Below are 25,072 nucleotides of genomic sequence, written 5' to 3'. Positions count from 1 at the left end.
GCTATGGTGAACACGATATGTAAAATTGGTTTGTACACCAGTAGCCACAAACATTGCTGTTTTTCTTAGGGCTTTTTAAATAATAAATTTAAAAATCTAAATTAAATGGAATCAATATTGGCTTTGGTTAATGAGACTTTGGCATTGCAAGGGAGCCAGAAAAACCTGTTTCACTCAACTCAGCTCTTTGAAGAGAGTTGTAGAAATTGGGGGTGGACTGGAGCAGAAACTAGAATTGTGTTAGATTATGACATCCTTGCCCTTGAGACAACAGCATGACTCCTCCTTGTCTTTACTTATGCTATTCCTCTGCCTGGAATGCCTTCCCTCCTTTCTATCTAAATCCTACCCACCTCCTCCACGAAGCCTTCTCTAACTACTGGAGCCCACATTGATGTCTCCCTGTTCAGAACACCTATGGCATCTAACAGCCAGCACTGCACCGTTTAGCACTGTTTGTCCTATGGCAATTTCACATGCTACTGAGTGTGAGTACATTAAAATATAAATGTGGGGAAATATGCATTTTTCCAGTAAATTTGAAAAACGATAGGTGTATTGTATACAGGAGGATTTACAGGCTGTAGAAAGTTTTACAGGATATGACTAAACTGTGAGACTGGGGGAGGAGGGGAGTTGGGGAGGGGGCTAAATGTACTTTTTTAAAAAAAACTCAGAAACATTGTAAAGTTTATAAAAGTTGTTTTGTCCAAAGTGTCATGTTTTTAAAAAATAATTTATTCAGTAACTAACCCAATTTTTTAAAATTTATTTTAAAAGGTTGAGAAATAACATTTTCTGTAGTGTTTAATACTATTCAGATTATCAAATTCTGGGATCAAAAGTTTTCTTCTTGCTTAGGCTAAGATACCTCTGTTCACCCATCTAATCTCATATCTTCTAAACCCTGCTCTTGGTATCAGATGCTGAAATGTAATAAATGTCAAATTTGGTGATGTGGAGAAAACTATTTTATCTCTTGTGTCTAATTTTGGCTTTTACATGGTTAATATGGGAATTTTAAATGTAAAGATAATTTTGATTTATATTTATTTCATCTAATGCTAAGGGAGTTCAGACCATTGCTTTAGCTAGATTTTAAAAAAAGCTTTCTCCAAGTCAGTGTATATTCAGGGTGTGGCCACACAAATATGAATAAATACTCTTAAATCATGTTAAAGTCTGCTAAAGCTTCCTGTATCTTTTAATTGTACCTGTGATCAGTTATGCATTCATTCTTTGGTTTAAATATATTTTTGATTATCTGACACCATGACTTTTGAATACAGACCACATTTAGTTTCCTATATAATTAATTGGATGAGGCTTATGAGTAGAATTTGTGAATGGTTCTGATAGAAGAATAAATAGCTTTATTGTACATTCTTTACATATGAAATGTCCTTTTAATTACATAATTCTTGAGCATATTTACATTTGGACAGCAATCACATTAATTCGGGAGTAAGGTTAATATATAAAATGTATATGCCTGAAATACATAAATTTTCATTTAAACTGATTTTAAATGGTTTTGGTTTCTGATTGACTTCGTAATGATAATGTCTTCTATTTAAAATTCAACATGGGGATATATGATATAAATGGTAATGTCCATTTGAATATTTTCATATAAGGTATATATTATTCTGTGTGTGTTTTTTAGAGGTACCAATCTTGGGAAAAAGAAGCAACACATTTGTCACATACCAGGATGTGGTAAAGTCTATGGGAAGACCTCACATCTGAGAGCTCATCTGCGTTGGCATTCTGGAGAACGCCCTTTTGTTTGTAACTGGATGTACTGTGGTAAAAGATTTACTCGAAGTGATGAATTACAGAGGCACAGAAGAACACATACAGGTTACTAATATTTACTTTTAACAGACAAAAATGAATTATAGGGCTACATAACTGCCTTGACATTTTTTTTTTAAATTAGCATTTCTTACTGAATTGAATCTTTAAAATACAATGAATTACATCCAGTTTTTACCTTTAGGAACACCATCTTAATATCACAAATTCCAAAGAACAAGTCAGTATGGCTTATCTTCTAAAATAAAGTTTTATTTAAGTAGACTTTGGGTAGCTTTTGTTGACATTATTGAATGCTTTAAGCCACATTTATGCTATTTTTATTCTGTTAACATTTTTAATTAGTTATCAGCTTTTACTCTTGATCTATCCTATTCTTTTCTTTCCCCTTAACACTGTAACAAAAAATATTTCTGTTTCTTCTGATATATTTGGGCATTTCACCTTTTCTTTTGTTTTTAGTATCTTGGAGGTAAGGGAAAGGTATTTCACCGAGGAGTAACCAAGGCAATGTTGATGTGAAGACTTTCTCTCATCATATTATTTTTACATAGTGTTGTGTGGTTGTTAAATGAAATGGACCTATGACTGATCTACACTGAAACCTAACGGTATTAACTTAGAGAGAGATAGTTTTCTTCTACTACCATGTAAATGATTAAAGTGTTCATCAGTCTATGCTCAACACTGGAGAATTGAAAAATATGTATTTACAATCCCTGGAGAGCTTGGAAGAAGCATGGTGAAATGGAGAACAACATGGATTTTGAAGTCATCTGGATTCCAACCCAAGTTCCCTATTAGGTTAAGCGAATAAACTATCTCTGACATTGCTTCACATCTCCTACTTTGGCCCTTCAGTATTGTATAAAATTACCTATGAGGTCTGTAGTAGTACACAGATGCTCTAATTGTTTTAGTTCCTGTCTCTCATTGGGTAGGTAGAGAGATGAGATTAACCTATATGAAACTGCAACAGACAATTAAAGTGGATAAGGCTGCTGGGCATGCTGGCCCATGCCTGTAATCCCGGCACTTTGGGAGGCCAAGGAAGGCAGATTCCTTGAGCCTCAGGAGTTTGAGACCAGCCTGGGCAACATGGTGAAACTGTGTCTCTCCTAAAAAGACAAAAAATAGCCAGGCGTGATGGTGTGTGCCTGTAGTCCCAGCTACTCAGGAGGCTGAGGTGGGAGGATTGCTTGAGCCCAGGGGGCTGAGGTTGCAGTGAGCCATGGTCATGCCACTGTACTGCAGCCTGGGTGACAAAGTGAGATCCTGTCTCCAAAAAAAAAAAAAAGTAGATAAAAGATTTTGCATTGCAGTCTGCTGTTGAAAAGGCTCAGAAACAGGTAATTATTGCTTGGGATAGTAAAGTACGGGATAATAGACCTTACAATGGCCCTGTAACAGAATTTTCCTCAGTAGGATTATATCAGCAGGTTGTAAAAAGGAATAATGTAAAAGGGAGAAAAAGGTCAGTGATCAAACAAGTGTAGGAAATAGTGGGCTAAAGTACCTTCAAGGCAGTACCTCTTAAGACCTTTAAATGCTAGATGGACAGCTTGCATCTATAAATTAGTGATGTAACGTGTGTAGCATTTCCTAACCTTGTTTGATCATTGTGCCGTTTGCCATGGAGTACCTCTCAGGACTAATGTTACAAGAGAAACTGGGAAATACTTTCCTAGAAAAACGGTGGTATGTTAATAGAAGAAGTGAGAGACCCCCCCTTTTTTTTGGTAGCGGTGAATGAGGATGAGATTTTACATAACATTTCAATTAAGTAGGATTGAGGCACATTTTAAAGTTCCTTGTAAATTAGGCAGTGGAGCATCTAAACTGTTACATCATCTGCAAGTTACCCTTGCATTTCCATATCACTTAATATAATCTTGAAGTTTTCTGATGTAATAAAATTTGGTCTTTAAGGTAAATAATGTCGAGAGAGACAGACTAGGATGTGACTGCAATATAGTTCAAGCATGAGGTCTGATAAAGACCTATGTAGAGTAGAGGTGCTATAACAAAAGATACCGGGTAAGACATTTTTGAAGAAAAGAATTAAGAAAATATTTCCTAGATTTATTGATTTTTATTGATTTCTCTCTGAAATCCTTTTAGGTTGGCCTTTTGTCTTTTTTGGTAATCCTCTTGCAGAGTCGGTCTTCAACATAATAGAAGTTCAGTCTGTCTTTTGTATTTAAATTTATTCATGCTGGGAAATAAATTTAGGCATCAGGGTTTTATCAACTTTAACATCTTGACATTAATTATCCTTGTTCTTGATTGTTGTAGCTGAAATCAAGTCAGCTAGCCAGATTCATTTTTTCTACGGATTACTTACTCTTTTTGGATCTCAAGCTTGTCGTGTCAGTTCTTTAATCTAGAAATACCCTGTTGCTTTAACTATATTTAAGAGTTGAAGGTTTAGTATCATGAACATGGCACGTTAGTATTTTAGTTATAGTGTGAAAGAATATACTTTTATTTAGACTTTAAAATGTGTTGTAGATGATTTTTTTTTAGCTGGCATCTTAACACAGGTATTTAAAACAGCATAGTTGAGATATTAAAGTTTTATTTGAATATCTATTATATAATACATATTTGAATTTTGCTATTCATCAAAAAGTAAAGATGATTTATTTTAAGGAGAAATATTCTGTAAGAGAAATCTGGCAGGGGTAGCTTGTAAAATGAATACAGTTTTAATAGACCCCTGCTCCCATCCTTACCTGTCAGCATTGACTGACTTTGTTTTGGGGGAAATGATTGAGCTGTTAAAGTTGAATTTTTAAAACCAAGTAACTTAATTTTTTTCCTAACAGGTGAGAAGAAATTTGTTTGTCCAGAATGTTCAAAACGCTTTATGAGAAGTGACCATCTTGCCAAACATATTAAAACACACCAGAATAAAAAAGGTATTCACTCTAGCAGTACAGTGCTGGCATCTGTGGAAGCTGCGCGAGATGATACTTTGATTACTGCAGGAGGAACAACGCTTATCCTTGCAAATATTCAACAAGGTTCTGTTTCAGGGATAGGAACTGTTAATACTTCCGCCACCAGCAATCAAGATATCCTTACCAACACTGAAATACCTTTACAGCTTGTCACAGTTTCTGGAAATGAGACAATGGAGTAAATATTACACAAATACTTATTCATTGTGGTTATTTTTATACAGTAGTGAGAAGAATATTGTTCCTAAGTTCTTAGATATCTTTTTATTGATGTGCAAAAATTTTTGGATTGACAGTAACTTGGTTATACATGACACTGAAATGCCTTACTTTGTATGATATTCCATAGTATATTAAAAATGGTAAAATTGCATGGGTTTTGTAGGTACTTTTGGAATCTAGAAGAAATGAAATTTTACCAAGTTATATAAAGAGAAAATTGAATTTAACAATGCGAATGGTAGTCTAACCAAATGCATCAATCCTGTGTGGTTTAGTGTAAAAATGAGAACATGTTGGTATTTATCTATTGTAAGATAAAAAAGCTGGTGGGTGAAAGAAATCATGTTATGATAAAAAATTTTGTAATTTTCTTGATGACTGGAATTTTTATTATGCATAACTGACAAATCAAGTTTCCAAGCAAATGTTACATAGTGTAGGCTTTACTTAGCTTATCAATTTGTCATTTTGAGGCTAATTATTTTAATTAGGTTAACTATGTACAATATTTTAAGCATTACTCTTGTAAGATTTTGAAAACTACATTTTAACATGGAACTCTAGGGATAGTCACCTTTTAAATCCTGTTGAAAAGCCATGTTTAAGATTTAATTTGCCAAAATAATGTCTTGTTAATATTCTTTCAATAACGAAGTTGGGCAATATAACCAATGTTTGAAAAAGTTTAAAATGTATAAGTTGAGGCATTTGGGTGGTAAGAGAATGTTATAGTGAATTATCCCTTTTCTTGACTATTGGAGGACCAAAAAAATAAGGTGTATTGCGTCTTAGCAGTGATTTTTATCCAATCTTGTTTCCAAAAACCATATGTCTCCCAGGGCCTTAAAAGCCATCATGTAAATTACCAGTAAAGTATAACATATGCAAACATAACAAAATCACTTCCATAGTGACGATACTCCAACCATATGGATATTAGTCATAGAAAAACTAGAGCTTTTATGATATTTTTTTAAGTCTTTTTTTTTTTTTGTCTAGGTAGTCAGTCTGCACTTAAATATCAATCATTTTCCTTTTTTGCTTCTTCCCTTAAAATTTATATGTATCCAGTACATTTAATTGAGAAACGTATGTTTTTTATTATGCTGTATTTTCTTTTTATTTTTTAATTATTGTTTATATTTTCAATTTAAAAATGTACAAAATAAAGTTACATTGCTGGTCTTGTAAGAGCTATACAATTTTCCTAAATGTATACCTGTAACTGCAGCAGTTCACCTATTTCAAAAATTTGGAATTGTGTTCATTTGTTATTCTTAAGACCACCTCAAATTTAAAGGCTACCTTATTGTACGTTTAAAGTGTATTATAACAGTGTGGTAGTTAATAAAACACTATTTTTTTTTCTTTTGAGTTTGTTGTATTCCTATGCATTAAAAATATTGCAGTGGTATGGGGTAAGAGTTGGTGGTTTATTTTTCTTCAACTTGGCTTTTTATTTTTAGATTCTTGATTTTAGACACTGAATTGTAAACAGGCATGTTTATTTGAAGAAGAGATATATGGAGACACTGGTCTCATTTACTAATTTTTTACTTAGAGTAAATAAGATTGAGCTTATTAAATACAATTTTTGAAAAAAGTCTTAGTGTTAGCCCACATTGATTCATACCAGTTTTATCAGTACCATTTTGCAAATTTTTTTTGTTTCCCATTTTAAAGCAATGCAGAATAGTTTGATTTATCGAAAACCCGAATTTACGTTTAAGCTCCTGAAAATGATAAGACAAGCGTTGGTAACCATGGCAGGAGTTACTTGAAAAAGTTGTGTTTTGAATTTGCATGTGTTTGATCATGATAAAGGCAGAGTAGGAAGAAAGTATTAATGTGATTGTGTATTCTAGATAATTTTAAAGTAAAAATCAAATTTATTAACATGTATACAGTGGGGGTAAATATGTCCATTTTCTGTTTTCCAGGCCCAGTCTGACTCTGTCTGTAATAGCTGATTGCATTGGAGAACTCTAGACACGCATAAACATGGACAATTTTTCTAAATGTGAGACTTAAGCTTGTGATGTAAAATAGGAAGTTCTACTTGGAATAATATAAATGAACCACTAGAATTTACAATTATTTTGAAGTTACAGGGATTAGATTTTGAATCTTTAAACTCCTTTAGGTAATTTTTAGAATGTTTAAATTAAGATTAATGTGAAGAGAATGAAGTGAGCAGCAGGTGGTTCATTTGAGCAAACTGCCCATTAAGTCAAATTAAACCATTTGAGTGATAGTAGAGATGTTTTAAGTAATACTGAATTTTTACAGTAAGTTTATGGTGTACTTTGAATCCATAGGTGTCCATGCATATGTTATGAATTCATAGAGAATGAATGCAATGAAGAAAATAAGTAGGCTTGAAAATTATTTAAATTTTTAGATTTTTTTAGCGCCCACTAGGAATATATTAGTGAACTTTGGAACTTTTACCAAAGTTATGTAACCTCGGTGTAGATACTTTTAAATATTTCTATTTTTATATTTTAAAATGTTGAATATACTCTGGAAACAACATTTGAAGATTTACTCTGATGTCAACTTTTTCTGGTTATAAAATCTATTAATATTGTATATGAGTATAATATTTCTCAGGGTAGGTATACTCTAATAGGTGTTAATTGCTTTATTTTTGTAAAGGCTAGAGTTAGTGCATATTGAATATATTTATGTACAAATCCTATTGTAACATTTAGTGGACTCAATTATCTGTATACCTCAAATCTTAATTTAAGAAAATAATCACTTGAAGAGCATCTAATTTTCTATAGATTGAGGCTTACTTATTGAAAAGTGACTCAACCAAAAAGCACATAACCTTTTAAAGGAGCTACACCTACCACAGAAAGTTGGATGCCCTGTAAATAACTTTGGTCTTTCAAAATAGTGGCAATGCTTAAGATACTTAAAAATACACATAACATACAAGCTGAAAGCATGTCAAACCTATTTCATAGAAAATAGTTCTGAAACAGAATTGTTCATCAGAAATTACTGGGGAGCATTTTAAAGATTCCATAGGCCTGGTAAGCCGCCTCAGCTTACTAAATCAACATATCTGGGGATGGAGTGTATATGTGTTTTGAAACAGCTGCTCAAGTGGTTCTGTTAAACACTACTGTGTTACAATCACTAAAAATAGAGCAAGCATCCCCTTAGGCTCTTGATTGTAGTTTAAATTCCAGTACTGCCTACTCGAGATCCAAAAGTTTTGTTTTTTGAAAAATTTGTATTGTGTTCAATATTTGAAATTTGGGGTTGTTGCATAAATGATTATGGAATAACATTTGGTTTTAAAATATATACACTGACATGTTATGCTACCTGTTAAAGAATTTGGTTTTCAGTTTTAATTATATGAAGCTGGTAACAATCGTTTTCATTGTAAAATAATTATTTTTCACTAAACAGTATGTTTAAAACTTACTGCCATGAATGAGTACTAAGTCTTTTGTTGTCTGACAATAAGCACGAAACAAATTAATTGATATCTTGGGTACAAAATTTGATATTTCAGTGAAATCACAATTTTATTTAGTGTTGAAACAAAAATACATTGACCCTTTGCCTTGTTCAGACAGATTTGCATATGATGTAAATATATATTAGTGGCAGATGCAAAGTACTGTAGAAACCTAAAAGAGGGAGAATTCTGCATGAAGTCTAGGAAACTCAGCAGCAGAAATGGCGTTTGCAAAGGTACAGTGTGGTATGTTGGGTGATGGGGGTACTTTGTGAGGGACAGAGTGGATAAAATTTTAAGAGGGGCTGCCAAATTGCAAAAGAGAAGAATTTATTTTTTTTATGAGTGATTCCTAGTTTTTTTGGGATCCTACACCTCCGCAGAAAAATTCATTCAAGTCCAGGGTTTGTTGTTTGTTTTTTCCCTATATTGGACAGGGTCTGTCTCTGTCACCCAGGTAGGAGTGCAGTGGTGCAATCATGGCTTACTGCAGACTCCACTTGCTGGTCTCAAGCAATCCTGCCCACTTACGGCCTCTTAAGTAGCTTGGACCACAGGTGCACACCACCATGCTCGACTTGGTGGTGTATTTTCTTGAGGATATACCCCTAATTTAAATTTTTTTTTTTTTAGAGATGGGATCTCACTATATTGCCTAGGCTGGTCTTGAATTCCTGGGCTCAAGTGATCCTTCCACCTCTGCCTCCCAAAGTGTTGGGATTACAGGCGTGAGCCACCACGCCTGGCCAAATGTGCGGAGTTTAATACACATAACAAAATTGGAGTCTAAAGGGTATACAAAGTTTTTTTTTCCCCCCCTGTTGCTTTTATTTGATGTTATGAAGTCTTGATGATACGAATATATTTTTAAAACTGTAAAAGCTGTCATGTATATTATGTAACGAGTCATGCCACTTCATTGTATTAAATATGTTTAGGATACAGTTTTTGATGTTAAGAATGATATCCTGAGAAGGCCTATCTCCTTCAGCCCTTCTCTCCATTTTTCACCTTTTAACTCTTCTAAATCTATGCTAAGCTACATACTAGATGTATGATATTGATAGTTTTCTTACCTTCTTAAAACCTGATTTTCATCATTCATGAAGAGGCTAACAATAGTACTCCCTCTTCATAGAATTGTTGTATTAAAATATAAGCAATTTAGCATAGTGCCTGACTTATGGTAGAGATTCAAATGGTAACCTTCCAATGCCCTCCTCCCCCCTTAACTCTGGAGATTCCATTTTTCTGTAGTGAAGTGTTTTAGAATTTTCATTGTTTGACTATGGTTCATGCATTAATTTTTCCAAAATGAGGGGGAGTCTTGTTTATAATGCAAAAATGTGAAAAGAACAGTTGAGACCTAAATTGATAGTGGATAAAGTGTCTGAAGTGACTGCCCTATCAGAAAAGGATGGAATAAGAAGAAAAGGCTGAGGCACATAGATGTGTATTTTCTTGAGGATATTATACCCCTATGTAAGATTCTATCGTATTTGAACATTTCTAAAAACCAGCCGGAGAATCTTCAGGTTCATTTTGACTGAAAGATAAAATTTAGTATTGAAGTGGTTTTTAAGGTTGGGAAAGGCCATCAGAGAAATGCAGTTATTTCTCCCCACCACCCTTCTCCTACAAAAAAAGTCTTCCGATTAATAGACAACAGGGAATATAGGAAGTATTGGCTTAGTGACTTTTTAGGATACCTGCCAACTTACATCCCTTTTCTGAGCATTACTTTCTGCCACCTTCCATGAGGAGCTGTTCAGAAATCAGACGAGGAGTGGACATCTGGTCAAAGTTGAGCCAATTAGATGATTTCTCCTGAGAATTTGGAATTGGAAAACTGATGTCTTGGAAGGTCACATCTGGAACATATATGGGAGGCAGAGAAAGCAAAGATGACATTCAACCCGAGAAGAAAAAGAAAATGGCTTTCTTGATTCCTGATAATTTGGCAGTGTTTGTTGCAGTGTCTTGCATTTCACTGTCTGCATTTCATCCTTCTGGGGATCCACAAGATAGCCTTAAAACCTTACAGAGAGACCCCCCAACTTAGTTTTTTCTTAAGCAAGTCAGTAGGGTGTTACTTGCTACCAAATAATGCCAACTAAGACAACTGAGATACAGTATATTCTCATAAAACACCATAGTTAGGGTTGATGACTTGATCCTATAGAAAAGGGTCTCCAACCCCTGGGTAACAGACCGGTACTGGTCCCTGGTCTGTGAGAAACCAGGCCATACAGCAGGAGGTAAGGGAGCGTTCCTGCCTGAGCTTTGCCTCCTGTCAGATCAGCCGCAACATTAGGTTCTCATAGGAGTGCGAACCCCATTGTGAACCCCACATGTGAGGGATCTAGGTAGTGCCCTCCTTAAGAGAATCTAATGCCTGATGATTTGAGATAGAGCAGTTTCATTCTACAACCATCCCCGCCCCCCGTCCCCCATCCATGAAAAAATTGTCTTCCACAAAACTAGTCCCTGGTGCCGAAAAGGTTGGAGACCGCCATTCTGAGACATACCAACAAAACGTCATGTTTACTGCCTGCCAAGTGAGTCAGATTTAGATGAGGCAGAACTTAGTATAGAGCTGGGATGAATCAGAAAGGGTGGGCCTTGAAACACTGGTAGAATGTGTCCAAGAAAACTGATTAAAAGGCTTAGAAGTCCCTCTACAGTTTCAGGACACCCTCTTAACAGATGGCTGTATCTTTATCTGTGGTTGGTCTTGTGGAATACTGACCTTCTGCCAGCATTAGCCCATGTTTCTATCTCACACCACATCGTGTATATTTTCATTGTGTATTTGGACTCAGAATAAGTTTGGGCCTTTTAATTATGGTATACCCAATTACTTAGTCCTACTCACACCCTGATCCTTTAAAAATTCTTGATTGTGTTAATTGCATTTTTCTCAAGTTTACTCCTTGTAACTCTGTGTGGTTTTTTTAATCTTTATTCATTTAGTAAAGTTGAAACCTTTCATAGCACAATATAGTGATTAAGTGCATAGGCTTGGGACTTAAACACACGTGGGCTTGCTTGTCTCCCAGTTCTGCTGCTTACCACCTATGTGACCTTTCACTCTTTACCTTTCCACTCAGCCTGTTCTCTCACTATAAAATGAGACTGATGCCAGCATCATCTTCACAGAGTGATTATGGAGATAAATAAGTTAATGCATGTAAACCACTTTCCATAATGCCTGGCACATATTATATTATGTATTAGTAAATGTAAGCACTAAAAAAATCAGTATTCTTCCTACACTTGAAAATAGTTGTCTTCATAGTGTATTAATGAGTTAATTCACCTTGATCCACGTAGTTATCAGCCAGTATTAACTGCTAGTATTCGTATTGTGCCTTTTTTATTATGAAACATTTCAATTAATACAGAAAAATGCAGAAAACAATGTAATAAATACCTAAGTATCTGTCATCCAGCTTTTATAATCTTATTTTTACCTATATATGTTTTTTCTTTTAAAAAGGAATGATTATAGTTGAGGTCTGTATAGCCCTATCTCATTTCATTTATCTCCGTTTACCCACTTAAGTAACTGCAGCTCTGAATTTGATGTTTATCAGAATGGTTTTATATCCTTATTATATGTATATATGCATACCTAGGATTGTTTTTCTGATTTTGAAACTTTATATAAATGCTATTATTCTGTACAAAACCTTCTGGGACTTGTTTTACCACTCATGTTTTTGAGATGTATCCACACTAACATGTTTCTCTAACTCATTCATTTAAATGCTGTAGTTCATTATCACAATGTATTCATTTTCTTCTTGAGCATCTCAGTTATTTCCAATTTTTGACTTATAAACAATGCTGCAATGAAATACTTGACATATTTCCTTGTGCACATGTGAGCATTTCTTGAGATATGTATCTCGAACTTGAATCACTGACCAACAGGATATTCTTAATCTTCAGTTTCACCAGATACTTCCAAATTGATCTCCATAACATACATACCAAATTATACTCCTACCAGCAGTTTATAGTTCACATTTTTTCCATACCCTCCCAATCCTGCCTTGGCAGATTTTTTTTTCCAGTGAATGACAATGAAATTTTGTTTTGGGATTTGACAAAATGATTCTAGATTCATCTGGAAGAAAAGCAAGTATAAGTAAGAAAGTTAAAAGGGACCTGAAAAACTAAGCCGTGCGTATATTTAAAAATTGGTACCAGTAGGCGTAATCAAATATTTGTTAGCTGTAGCAGAAACAATGCATGTTTTTCTCAGTGGTTCCACCTTCTAGCTCTCAGTCAAGCCCTGCCCAGGTGTGGTACTCCTCATAGTCTCTTACTGTAGGTGGTCTTCTCACATAGTAGACAGCTCTCTTGAGTTGAATATTGAAAAGAAGGCTTGGCGTGGGGCAGTGGCTCACGCCTGTGGTCCCAGCACTTTGGGAAGCTGAGTCAGGCGGATTGCTTGAGGTCAGGAGTTTGAGACCAGCTGGCCAACATGGTGAAAACCTGTCTGTATAAAAAGTACAAAATTAGCTGGGGGTGGTGGCGCATGTCTGTAATTCCAGCTACTCAGAAGCTGAGGCACGAGAATCGCTTGAACCCAGGAGGCGTTGGTTGCAGTGAGCTGAGATCTCACCACTGCACTCCAGCCTGGGCGACAGAGAGATTTTGTCTCAGAAAAAAAAAAAAAAAAAGGCTTAAATCCAACTGTTTCCCTGCTGTTCATTTTATCCGAGAACTGGGGATATAGGCTACTACTGCACATGATGGGTTGCTGGATGTGAAATGGTAACTCAGGACTTTAATTCTAATTTTTCTATATTATCATGAGGTTGAGCATATTTTTACAAGTTCATAATCCATTTTCCTCTGATGGGAGTCACCTGTTTGAATCCTTTGCCTTCTTGCTTTTTGGGGTTATTTGCAATTTTTGCATTGATCTTTAAACATTGTTAATAAATCCCAGGTACATATTATTTTATATGTATATTATATATATTTTAGAGACATATATGCTGATAGTATCTTTTCTCAGTCTAAGGCTTATCTTTTAATTTTGTTTATGTTTTGTGTGTGTTGTTTTGCAGAAGTTTTATTGTATCTGAATTGTGGCTTTTCTGTCTTTCTGAAGAAATTCTTTACCTACTGTCATACAAATTTTTCTCTAAAAATTTTATGATTTTGCCTTTCCATTTATCTTGTTAATTTGCTTTGAAATTACTTTTGTTTATGGCATGAAGTCCATTATTTTCCGTATTGATAATCAGTTGTCTTAGCAGTTTATTGAATAGTCCAGTGTTTCCCTGCTGATTGTAATGCCTTCTCTGTCATTTATCCTAAATTCTTGATATCCGGTAAGGAAGTCTCCTCTGCCCACCCTTCTCTGTATTTCAAAATGGTTTTGACTGTTCTTCACCCCTGGCTCTTTCTGTGAACTTTAGGATTAAATGATTACGTAGAATTAAACAATCAGGTTAAGATTTTTGATTAGAATTACACTGAATCTATAGATTAATTTGGGAAAAGAATGTTATCTTTCTATCCATGATCATTCTGTATCTCTCCATTAATTCAAGTATTTAATGGTTTTAAAAAATAAATTATTGTCTCTTTGAAAATCCTTACACATCCTTTATTGCACTGATTCCTATGTAGCTTATGTTTTTGTTGTTGCTTTGGAGGATAGGCTTCTTAAATGTTAAATTGATCAATGCTGGAGTATATAAATGCTATTGATTTTTATAAAATGATTTTGTCTAATAATCTTACATAATTCTTTTGATATTCTAATGGTTTGCCTGTAGATCCTATTGACTTTCTATGGAGACCGTCATGTTGTCCTCAAATAAGAAAATGTTTGTCTCTTCATTTCCAAGTCTTATGCCTCTACTTTTAATCAACAGCTTAATGTTAAACAGAAGTGGTGGTGCCAGACATCTCTGTCCTGATTCTGATTACTATTTACTTTTCTTTCTCACATGCAACTATAACATTATTCAATTCTTATAACATGGTGAGATAGGTGGAATAGGCATTATCTCCATTTGTAGTTAAGGCTTAGCGGGCCAGAGTATCACTCAAAAACACACAGCTAGTAGATGTCAGAATATGGACTCCAGATTTTCTGGCTTCAAATCCTGTGTGATTATCTCAAGTATCACAGCTGTTTTCATACAACCTAAAACAGGATTGATGGCATTTATTTGTTCAACAAACATTTGAGTGCATGTTGTATACCCGATACTCAAGATGAAATGATCATTTCATAATTTCTAACCTGAAGGTTATAGTAAGAGAAGCTGATGACATTCTGACTATAATCACCTTTCTGACTTAAAAAAAAAAATCTATCTGGTTTCTCTAGTTTCTTACACTTTTTTCATTATAACAACATATTCCTTTTATTTCAATGTTAGGGAAGGGCTACTTTTTTTGTCTTTTGTTTTTCCTTAAACATGATCCTCTAAGCTACAGTATAACTCTGCTAAATATCCACAGATGTGACATCTGGAGCACCATGCCCCAAGCCTAGGAGAGCCTGCATGTAGGCCTTGTCTACTTGGCACGGTTAGATTCATGAGGAGACCTAATAAACCTTTTATGACTTTCAAAGAAAGAACATAGGGCCTTACTTGCTCAGGCTCTAGTGTTAAGCTTGAGGCTCACTTGATAAGCCAAATTCAGGGCAGGAAAAAACTAAGAAAAGTCGATGATAGGAATGTATCTTTCTAACCAAAGTGTTCCTGAAATCTACTCCAATATTGGAGACAGTGAGTCAACCCTGAAATGGAGACTAGAAAGTATGAGGCAGCAACATATGCACAAAACCAACTGTTTTTGTTGTTGTTGTTGTTTTTGGGACAGAGTCTCTCTCTCTCTCACCCAGGCTGAGTGCAGTGGCGTGATCTTGGCTCACTGCAATCTCCACCTCCCAGATTCAAGCAGTTCTTCTGCCTCAGCCTCTGCAGTAGCTGGGACTACAGGCACATGCCACCATGCCCAGCTAATTTTTTGTATTTTTAGTAGAGATGGGATTTCACCATGTTTCGATCTCCTGACCTCGTGATCCGCCCACCTCGGCCTCCCAAAGTGCTGGGATTACAGGCGTGAGCCACTGCGCCTGGCCAAAACCAACTTTTTAAAGCAATATTCTGCCCTATAAATCATTATTTGACTGATGATGCACAGCAAAAGCGATAGTAGGTGTGAACACCACCCAGAACCAAGGTCTTGTGTTACCTAATCTCGTTGCTGCTGGGCTGGTTTCTTTTTCAATTGGCAAAGGATAAAGGGACGGTTTTTTGAGATATTTCTCTGTCCTGGAATTTAAACTTAGGACACAGAGGGCAAAGCCTTGGAGGAAAGAAGTGAGCCATTAACAGCTATGGCTGTGGAGAAAAGGTGTCTTAGAATGTGTGGGAGCATCATGGGGCTGGACTCAGCCTGCAGCGCCAGTGCTGAGTGACCTCTTTTAACACTCTGTACTTAACCACCAAAGGTGGTATACAGTCTTAACATTATTTGAAGCTGGATTTTTGGACTCTGACCCAGTGTGATTGCACCTTCTTTGTTCTTGAGGACTTTTCCCCACAACAACGGTGAGATCTGGTGGGGAGCAAACTGCAAACTTAAATTTCTCCCTGGTTTTGCTCTACAAGGGCAGAGAAAACTGTCCCTTTGCAAACAGTCATAAAATTAACAGGATCACGGCATGGGTTCTATCAACTTGCTAGACTGTCAGGCAACCAGCTGCAGAAGGACCTAGGCCTTGCTTGTCATTGAGCTCTAAGAATTAGCAGCATCAGGTTGCTAACTCCTTTGCTTTTGGCAGTTACTTCTCCTTTAGTTTCCCTATTGCCCCATGGGCAGGCAGCTAGGTGAGTGAAGTGGGGGTTTGGCTTGTCTCATTGTCACCTCCTCACTCACAGGTTCTTGAAAGAGTTGCCCACACACTTTTCACTTCCTTTTCCCCCACTCTTCTCGAATAACTCCCATTTGAGTTATTCTGCTCCTTCACTTCACTGAAGATGGTCTTGAAAAGGTCAACAGTGACCTCCTTGTCACTAACCCATGTAACATTTAAAGATTCACATACTGCCTGACCTCAGTGTTCACATCAGTTGGTTGTTCTCCATTTCTTGAAGTGGACTCTTTCCTGATATCTACCCATGGCGCAGCTGTTTCCTTCTTCCTCTTTCCACTTCTCTCTCTCCTTTGCTAGCTTTTCTTCTTGTACATGGCCCTTAAATATCGAATTTTCCCCAGGCTTGATCCTGAGCTGATTTCTCTTCTCACTCTGCACTCTTTTACTGGATGATCTCATTTGTTCTGGGGATTTCCTTTTACTCCAGACATGGGCAACTCCCAAGTTTTCCATCTTCACTCCACTCCTCAATTGAGTTGCAGGTAAAATATTGAATTACCTATTTGGCCCCTGCTTTGGAACTTCCACAGGTACCTCAAACTTCATGTGTTCAGAATTCAATTTCTGAATGTCTACCCCTAACCCTGGACCTTCAGTATTTGTCTCAATGAATAACACCATATGCTTCTCGATGCTCATGCCAGAAAGGGGAATGTTAATGTTGACGCCCTCTCCTTCCCATTCCCCATAGTGATCTTGTTGATTGTCCAAGTGTCTCAAAGCCATGCATCTCTCTACATCTCCTCTACCAGCATCCGAGCAAGAGCCATCATTTTTTGCTTGGATTACAGCAGTATCCTGGAATTTGGGCTCCTCGTAACCATTCTTCCTGACTCTGACTAGTCCACACTCCAATCAGCAGCCCAGAGTGATCTTTGAAAATATCAGTCTCCTTAAAACTCTTTATTGGCAGTTCACCTAGCATCCCGAGGCTTTGCCATGCCTGGCTGGGCCTCTGCCGGCTTCCCCAGCCTCCACACACGTGAGCCTGTCCCTTACTTGCTGTGCTCTGACCAACTACCCTTTCTCACTCAGATGGCTCAGGTTCATTCTGCTTGTCTCTGCATCCTGTGCACTCGGTTAGGGCTGCATTACGACTTTCATAGGTCCTAGGCACTTTTGCCTTATAGACCTCTTCATAAATATATATTTTTTAATTATGACTATATTGGTACAAAGATGAATATAATCTAGGTTGGTTTCTTTTTTATTGAGAAATTTACATAAATAAATGAACCATTAGCATTAAAAATTTTTAATTGACAAGAATTTTGCATACTTATGATGTACAGCATATTTTGAAATATATACTTACACATTGTGTAATGGCTAAATCAAGCCAATGAACATATGCATTACTTCACATGCTTATTCTGTGTCAAGAACACTTAAAATCTAGTATGTTAGAAATTTTCAAGTATACAATACGTTATTAACCATAATCACCATGCTGTACCACTAACCATCTTAAAGCGTACAATTGAGTGGCATTTCATACACTGACAATATTGTGCAATCACTACCTCTACCTACTTCCAAAACATTAACTCAAAGAAAATCCTGTGCCCATTAAGCAGACATGTCCCCATAAGCCCCTCTCCCAACCCCTGAGAACCGTTAATCTGTCTTCTGTCTCTATGGATTTGCTTGTTCTAGATGTTTCATATAAATGGAATCATACAATATGTAGCCTTTTGTGTCTGGAATCTTAGTGTAATGTTTTCAAGGTTCATTCACATTGTAACATGTACTAGTAATTAATTCCTTCTTATGGTTGAATAATGTTCCATTGTATGTATTTACCACATTTTGTTTACCCACTCATCAGTGATGGACACTTGTGTTTTTTTCCCCATCTTTTTGCTATTATGAGTAGTGCTCGATATGGTTTGGCTATGTCCCCACTCAAATCTCATCTTGAATTGTAACTCCCATAATTCCCACATGTTGTGGGTGGGACTCCGTGGGAGGTAATTGAATCATGGGGGCGGGTCTTTCCTGTGCTGTTCTCGTGGTAGTGAACATGTCTCACAAGATCTGATGGTTTTATAAACAAGAGCTCCCCTGAACAACCTCTATTTTCTTTTTTTTGTTTTTGGCCAACCACCATGTAAGATGTGCCTTTGTTTTTCCTTTGTCTTCCACTTTAATTGTGAGGCCTCCCCAGCCATGTGGAACTGTGAGTCAATTAAACCTCTGTCCTTTATAAATTACCCAGTCTCGGGTATGTCTTTATCAGCAGCATGAGAACAGACTAATACAGTGCTGCTGTGAACATTCACGTACAAATACTTGTTTGAATGCCTGTTTTCAATTCTTTTGGGTATATACCTAGGAATGGGATTGCTGGATTCATTACTCTCCTGATCTTAAAAGAAATTAAAAACATGTTCATGGACCCCTAAATGTGTTGTGAGCCTAGGCACTGCACCTTCTATGCCTGATGGCTATGTTGACACTTCATCCTATTCCTTCTGCCTCAACTGCTTCTAGTGCACCTTTGGTGCACCAGGAGAGGGGTAGTCCTACCTAGCAAAATGTCCATTGGGAAGACAAACTGTGCCTCGTAGAGCAGAAAGGGCCCCTAGTAGGATAGACAGTGGATCTATTCTCAATTCCCATCCTAGAAGAAACATGGGAGGAACATGAATTGGTTGCAATAGGCAACCTGAGCTCAAAGCAAAGAACCATTCTGCACATCTGCACAATCTGCTCAGTATCCCACTTGCTCCTGACTTGCATGTAGGCAACCAGGGCCTTTTTGAGATGGGCCTTCACTCTGTTGGCCAGGCTGGAGTGCAGTGGTGTGATTGAAGCTCACTGCAGCCTTGAACTCCTGAGCTCAAGCTAGGACTGTAGGTGCACACCACTGCACCTGGGTAGCCAGGGCCCCTTTGGTTCTTATATACTTTCCACCTCACTTACCTCCTCTTGGGGAACCTGACCTTAAAAAAAGAAAGATAACTGATTCCCCTAGTTTTGAGTACAGCACTGGTGGTGGTAGACAGTAAAATACAAACAAGTATTACTTGTTATGCTGACATTATTATTTTTTTCAAGACCTTGGGATTATATTCTTGTGTTAACTGGTAAGTGTCAGGTAAATTTTGAACTTTCGGAAGAAATGCCAAGTAGAATAAATGATAGTACAGGGACTGGGTGCAGTGGCTCACGCCCATAATCCTAACATTTTGGGAGGCCGAGGCGGGAGGATTTCTTGAGCCCAGAAGTTCAAGACCAGCTTGGGCAATACAGTGAAACCCCATCTCTACTAAAAAAAAAAAAAAAAAAAAAAACCAAGAAATTAGCTGGGCATAGTGGCGAGTACCTGTAGTCCCACCCTCTTGGGAGGCTGAGGTGGGAGGATCACGTGAGCAATGGAGGTGGAGGCTGGAGTGAGCCATGATCATACCACTGCACTCCAGCAAGGGCAACAGGAGTGAGACCTTGTCTCAAAAAAAGAAAAAAAAAAATTAAACTATAGGGTATGAGGCTTTCTCTAGCACTCTGTCATATATCTCCTCTAGTATTTTTCCAGCAACCCAATGGTAGCAGAAAAGGAAGAGGAGTATTGTGTTTTGTTTGACACTATTCTTTCTTTTTTAATGTTAACCTCAAAAGTCTTTTTCTTTTCTTCTTTTTCTTGCATGTTAAATCACAGAACCTAGTATGAGGTTTTATTAAAAAGGAACCTAAATGTACCAGCCTTATGTTCTAGACTTACCTCTGTCTTTCTTTTTTGTCTGCATACCAGGTGGTTAAAAGGAAGGGTTTGGATGGATCATGTTATTTGCATCAGTGCTTCCCTATGCTTACATTTGTAACAAGAGAAGATTATAGTCAGAAAAAGTTCCTAGTTCCTAACCAATTTTTTTAAGTCAAACCCACAATATTTTCCATTCCTCCTTTTAATTACATTTGTTCTGTGGTTTGGGTAAGCAGACCACATTGCTTGCTGCCTAAATTATTTTCCAACTACCAAATTGCTATGTCCCTGAAGATGTCCCAAATCATCTCCTACATGTTTTTAGGCAAGCTGTCTTCTAGGACATTGAATTATATCCTTTATTATGATGTATAATTATAGCATCAATGTCTACACACCTTTTGTTACAAGCATATGCTAGTTATTTTTCCTGTTTCAAGATTATTAAAGCAGTTCTTAGGCATTAAAAGATACTGTCAACAGAGTAAGTATTGAAAAGAAGATTGGCGGAAAATCCAGAGAAAGCAAAGTTTCCATAGATTCACCTCTAACTTTACACTGGCTACAATGCCTCTTAATATGTTTTAGTTAGTGTCTTTAATCTTTTTTTTTTTCAATTCTCTCCATGAGTTGAGTATAATATGTTTTTGTTAGTAATTGGTGAATTTTTCTACCTTCCTTTGAAATATTTTGTGAAATCACATGTGTCGTTATGAAGCCTACATACTCAGTTATTTTATCTTGTCAAAATTAGCTCCATTTGGAGATGTGCAAATGGTATTTGTCATTACTTAGCAAGTGTTTTACCATGTTGAATATTTGCCTCTCTGCTTTTGTCATGAGCTCAAGATGATCATAAATGCCAAGGTAATACAGAATGGCTAATGGGTCTGGGAAACCTGGGAACATGGGCCAAGACCATCAGGGTTTTTTTCTTTTCTTTTCTTTTCTTTTCTTTTTTCAACGCGAAGAACAGAAACAGTACAAAAGGCTTTCTGGGCCGGGCACAGTGGCTCATGCCTGTAATCCCAGCACTTTGGGAGGCCAAGATGGGAGGATCACTTGAGCTCAGGAGTTTGAGACCAGTGTGGGCAACATGGAGAAACTCTGTCTCTAAAAAAAATTTTTTTAAAATTAGCCAGGTGTGACCAGGCAAGGTGACTCACTCCTGTAATCCCAGCATTTTGGGAGGCTGAGGTGGGCAGATTACCTGAGGTCAGGAGTTCGAGACCAGCCTGGCCAACATGGTGCAACCCCATCTCTACTAAAAATACAAAAATTAGCCAGGTGTGGTGACATATGCCTATAATCCCAGCTACTCGGGAGGCTGAGGCAGGAGAATTGCTTGAGTCTGGGAGTTGGAGGTTGCAGTGAGCCAAGATGGTGCCACTGCACTCCAGCCTGTCCAACAGAGCAAAACTCTGTCTCAAAAAAACAAAACAAAACAAAACAAAAAAAAAAATTAGCCAGGCATGGTGGTGCATGTCTGTAGTCCCACCCAGTTACTTGGCAGGCTAAGGTAGGAGGATGGCTTGAGCCCAGAAGGTGGAGGTTGCAGTGAGCCAAGATCGCACGACTACATTCCAGCCTGGGTGATACAGCAAGACCCTGACTCAAAAAAAAAACAACAAAAAACCACTTTCTGAATGCAAGATACTGTGATTTTCCCCAAAACTCTATATTTTATGAGAGAAACTAAACATGAAAAGGTTTTCTGAGTCTGTTTGATAATTTTTCCCCCCTCTACTTTAGTTTCACTTTGGTTTTACATCTTTCGCTATGATTTTTAGGTCTGGTTTTAAAATTTTGAACATAGGACTTGGCCCCTGCACAATCTTAATTCTCAATGATAGGGCCTGCTTGCCAAAATCATTCCATCTGGTGACCCAAGAACAGGCAGGAAGTTGTAAGAAGGTACATTGTAAAACTCAAAGACAAAATCTGGGCTATTAAAGTCTGGTGGCAAGAAGAGCTCTAGGTCTTTGCCCGTCAGGAGTGGAAAGCTGGGTGAGGAAGACAATTGTGTCTGTGCTGTGAGGACAGTGTTCATGATATTCCTAATTAAGATAATAAAGCAGAACCTATCAAGGCTTTACCAGAGTTAATTAGCTGCTGTTTCATTACCTTCTAAGGTTTCCTATGGAAAGTCTCGCAAGAGTTGTTTTATAAGCAAGTTATCACTGTTTATGGATTTCAGTGATTTAGATCAGATTCATGACCCACAACTGCGTTTACCATTATGAGCAGTATAGACTTTATTTTTCCAGATTTTGTGCACTGCATATCAATTTTTCTTTCCTTTGAGTAGTGCTTAAGAATGATGTTTTGAGAGTTATTTTATGTGATATTTTACAACTGAAATGAAAATGACAGGAGATTTTGAGATGCGCAAACTAATCTTTGTCCTCCTTTGAAATCCTGGGAACTCGGAGTTCCTTTTGAGTGCTAAGTGCCATGGCTTATGTACTGAATGTTATAGGAGAATAGAAGAGAAGTTCCTCAAGCCAGAGGTAGGGCTCATGGAAGACTTCCCAGAGGGGTGATAAAAGCCAAAGATGAAGAGTCGGTTAGGCAAGAATGGCAAACTAGACAGGAAACTCAATGTCTCTATTTTGCCTAGCACTAATTCCTCAGGCTTGGCAGAGAGAACCTGTTTCAGTAGAGTGGATAGTCCATAAGTATTTGTTGCATGATTGAGGGAAGGGCTAACGGTGTGCTATTCCTCTAAAGTAATATGCTTGCATCAGACCCTCTGGAGACATGATACCTTCATCCAAATCAAACATTTTGGGCAGCAGCAGACTTTGGGAGGCAGAGCTAAGAGCAGATGGTACCTCAAGTTAATGTCCCCTATGTGGCTGCCTTATCTATATTTAACACCTGTGTTATGTCTTTGGGAAAATTGGAAGAAAAAACCAAGGAGGTAAGTGCTTGTCAAGGTTGCTAAGCTTCCTCTGAAGCTTAGCTGAGAGGAAATTGGGCTCTCATTCAGGCTCACTACAAGTGCATCGTGCTCTCTGGGGGTGGCAGTAATCTTGGGAGGACACCAGATAACCACTGACCTAAACTAAGGCTCACCTTCAACTACTAGCCAGAGAAAAGCTGCAGAAAAGAGGTTGGGAAAAACCAAGCATTTGCTGGTTATCATCCCCTGGTAATGTTCTCTAAGGCCAGTGGGATTTTCTTTGAGCCTCTGTATTAGTGAAATGATAGGAGGAACTAATATATCCACACTGCTCTAAAGAGAAAACTGTGCTAATTTACTACTTTCTCCTGGTCAAAATATGCCAGAAGCAGTTAACATTGTCCTGAAAGCAGTAGGAAGAAATACCTTATTTTAATTTCCCTAACTTTGACTCTAGCCTTTCTTGCAGTAAGTAACTTAGCAGGGGACAACAATGTTTTAGTTTTGATTTTTTTATTGAGTAGTATTCCAGCCAGATTCTTTCTTCCATTGTCCTTTACTTTTAACCACCCTAAACAATATATCAATATGCACAAAAATTATCAGTAGAGTTTGCACCAGTAGCTCTGTCATTGGAGGTAATTTGATGACTGCTTTAAAGCTCTTTCCTGAGCTAGAGAGCCTTCTGTGCTCTGCATTCTGCCACCTTCAAAACAGGCCTGAGTACCAAGAGGGTGATGGGGTGACAGTAGCCTGCATATACAGTTAAGGCATGTATTAGTCCATCTTCATACTGCTATGAAGAAATACCCGAGACTGGGTAATTTATTAAGAAAAGACATTTAATGGACTCACAGTTCCACGTGGCTGGGGAGGCCTCACAATCTTGGCGGAAGGTGATGGAGGAGCAAAGGCACATCTTACATGGTGGCAGGCAAGCGAGCATGTGCAGGAGAACTACCCTTTATAAAACCATCAGATCTCATGAGACTTCTTCACTATCATGAGAACAGAAGGAGAAAAACCCAACACTATGATTCAATTACCTCCCACTGAGTCCCTCCCACGACATGTGGGGATTATGGCAGCTGCAATTCAAGCTGAGATTTGGGTGGAGACACAGCCAAACCATATCATTCCACCCCTGGCACCTCCCAAATCTCATGTTCTCACATTTCAAAACCAATTAAGCCTTCCCCAAAGTCTCCCAAAGTCCTAACTCATTTCAGCATTAACTCAAAGGTTCATAGTACAAAGTCTCATCTGAGATAAGGCAAATCCTTTCCACTATAAGCCTGTAAAATCAAAAGCAAATTAGTTATTTCCTATATACAATGAGGGTACAGGCATTGGATAAATATTCCCATTACAAATGGGAGAAATTGGCCAAAATGAAGGGGCTACAGACCCCATGCCAGTCCAAAACCCAGCAGGGCAGTCAAATCTTGAAGCTCTGAAATGATCTCCTTTGACTCCATGTCTCATATCCAGGTCACACAGATGAAAGAGGTGGATTCCTGTGGTCTTGGACAGCTCTGCTGCTGTGGCTTTGCAGGGTACAGCCCCCTACCTAGCTGCTTTCATGGGCTGGCCATTGAGTGTCTCTGGCTTTTCCAGGCACACAGAGCAAGCTGTTGACGGATCTACCATTCTGGGGTCTGGAGGATGGTGGCCCTCTTCTCATAGCTCCACTAGGCAGTGCCCCATGGGGACTCTGTGTGGGGGCTTGCACCTCACATTTCCCTTCAGCACTGCCCTAGCAGAGGTTCTCCAAGAGGGCTTTGCCCCTACAGCACACCTCTGCCTAGACATCCAGGCATTTCCATACACCCTCTAAAATCTAGGTGGAGGTTCTCAAACCTCAGTTCTTGGCTTCTGTGCACCTGCAACACCATGTGGAAATGGCAAGGCTTGGGGCTTGCACCCTCTGAAGCAATGTCCCAAGCTGTATGTTGGCCCCTTTTAGCCACAGCTAAGATATAAGACCAAATCCTGAGACTGCACAAAGAAGCAAGCCCTTGGCCTCGCCCACAAAATCATTTTTTTCTCCTAGGCC

The 25,072-nt window shown here is 37.8% G+C and overlaps 1 protein-coding gene across 3 annotated transcripts in view; it reads left to right on the top strand.

Moving 5' to 3' along the window:
• The window catches only part of SP3 (Sp3 transcription factor), a 59,258-nt gene extending 50,813 nt beyond the window's left edge, over positions 1–8,445 (top strand). For 2 of the 3 annotated variants that reach the window (XM_025404913.1, XM_025404912.1), the window contains exons 6-7: positions 1,667–1,863; positions 4,647–8,445. In XM_025404913.1, the coding sequence (XP_025260698.1) occupies positions 1,667–1,863; positions 4,647–4,963 (514 nt within the window). In that variant the 3' untranslated portion in view covers positions 4,964–8,445. The remainder of the gene's footprint in view (positions 1–1,666; positions 1,864–4,646) is intronic. The other variant, XM_025404914.1, reaches the window with a different exon arrangement.
• Positions 8,446–25,072: the final 16,627 nt, after the last annotated feature.

The sequence above is a fragment of the Theropithecus gelada genome, chromosome 12 (genome assembly GCF_003255815.1).
Source record: "Theropithecus gelada isolate Dixy chromosome 12, Tgel_1.0, whole genome shotgun sequence".
NCBI lineage: Eukaryota > Metazoa > Chordata > Mammalia > Primates > Cercopithecidae > Theropithecus > Theropithecus gelada.
Note: the sequence above shows the minus strand (reverse complement) of the source record. Positions and strands in the feature narration are given on the sequence as shown.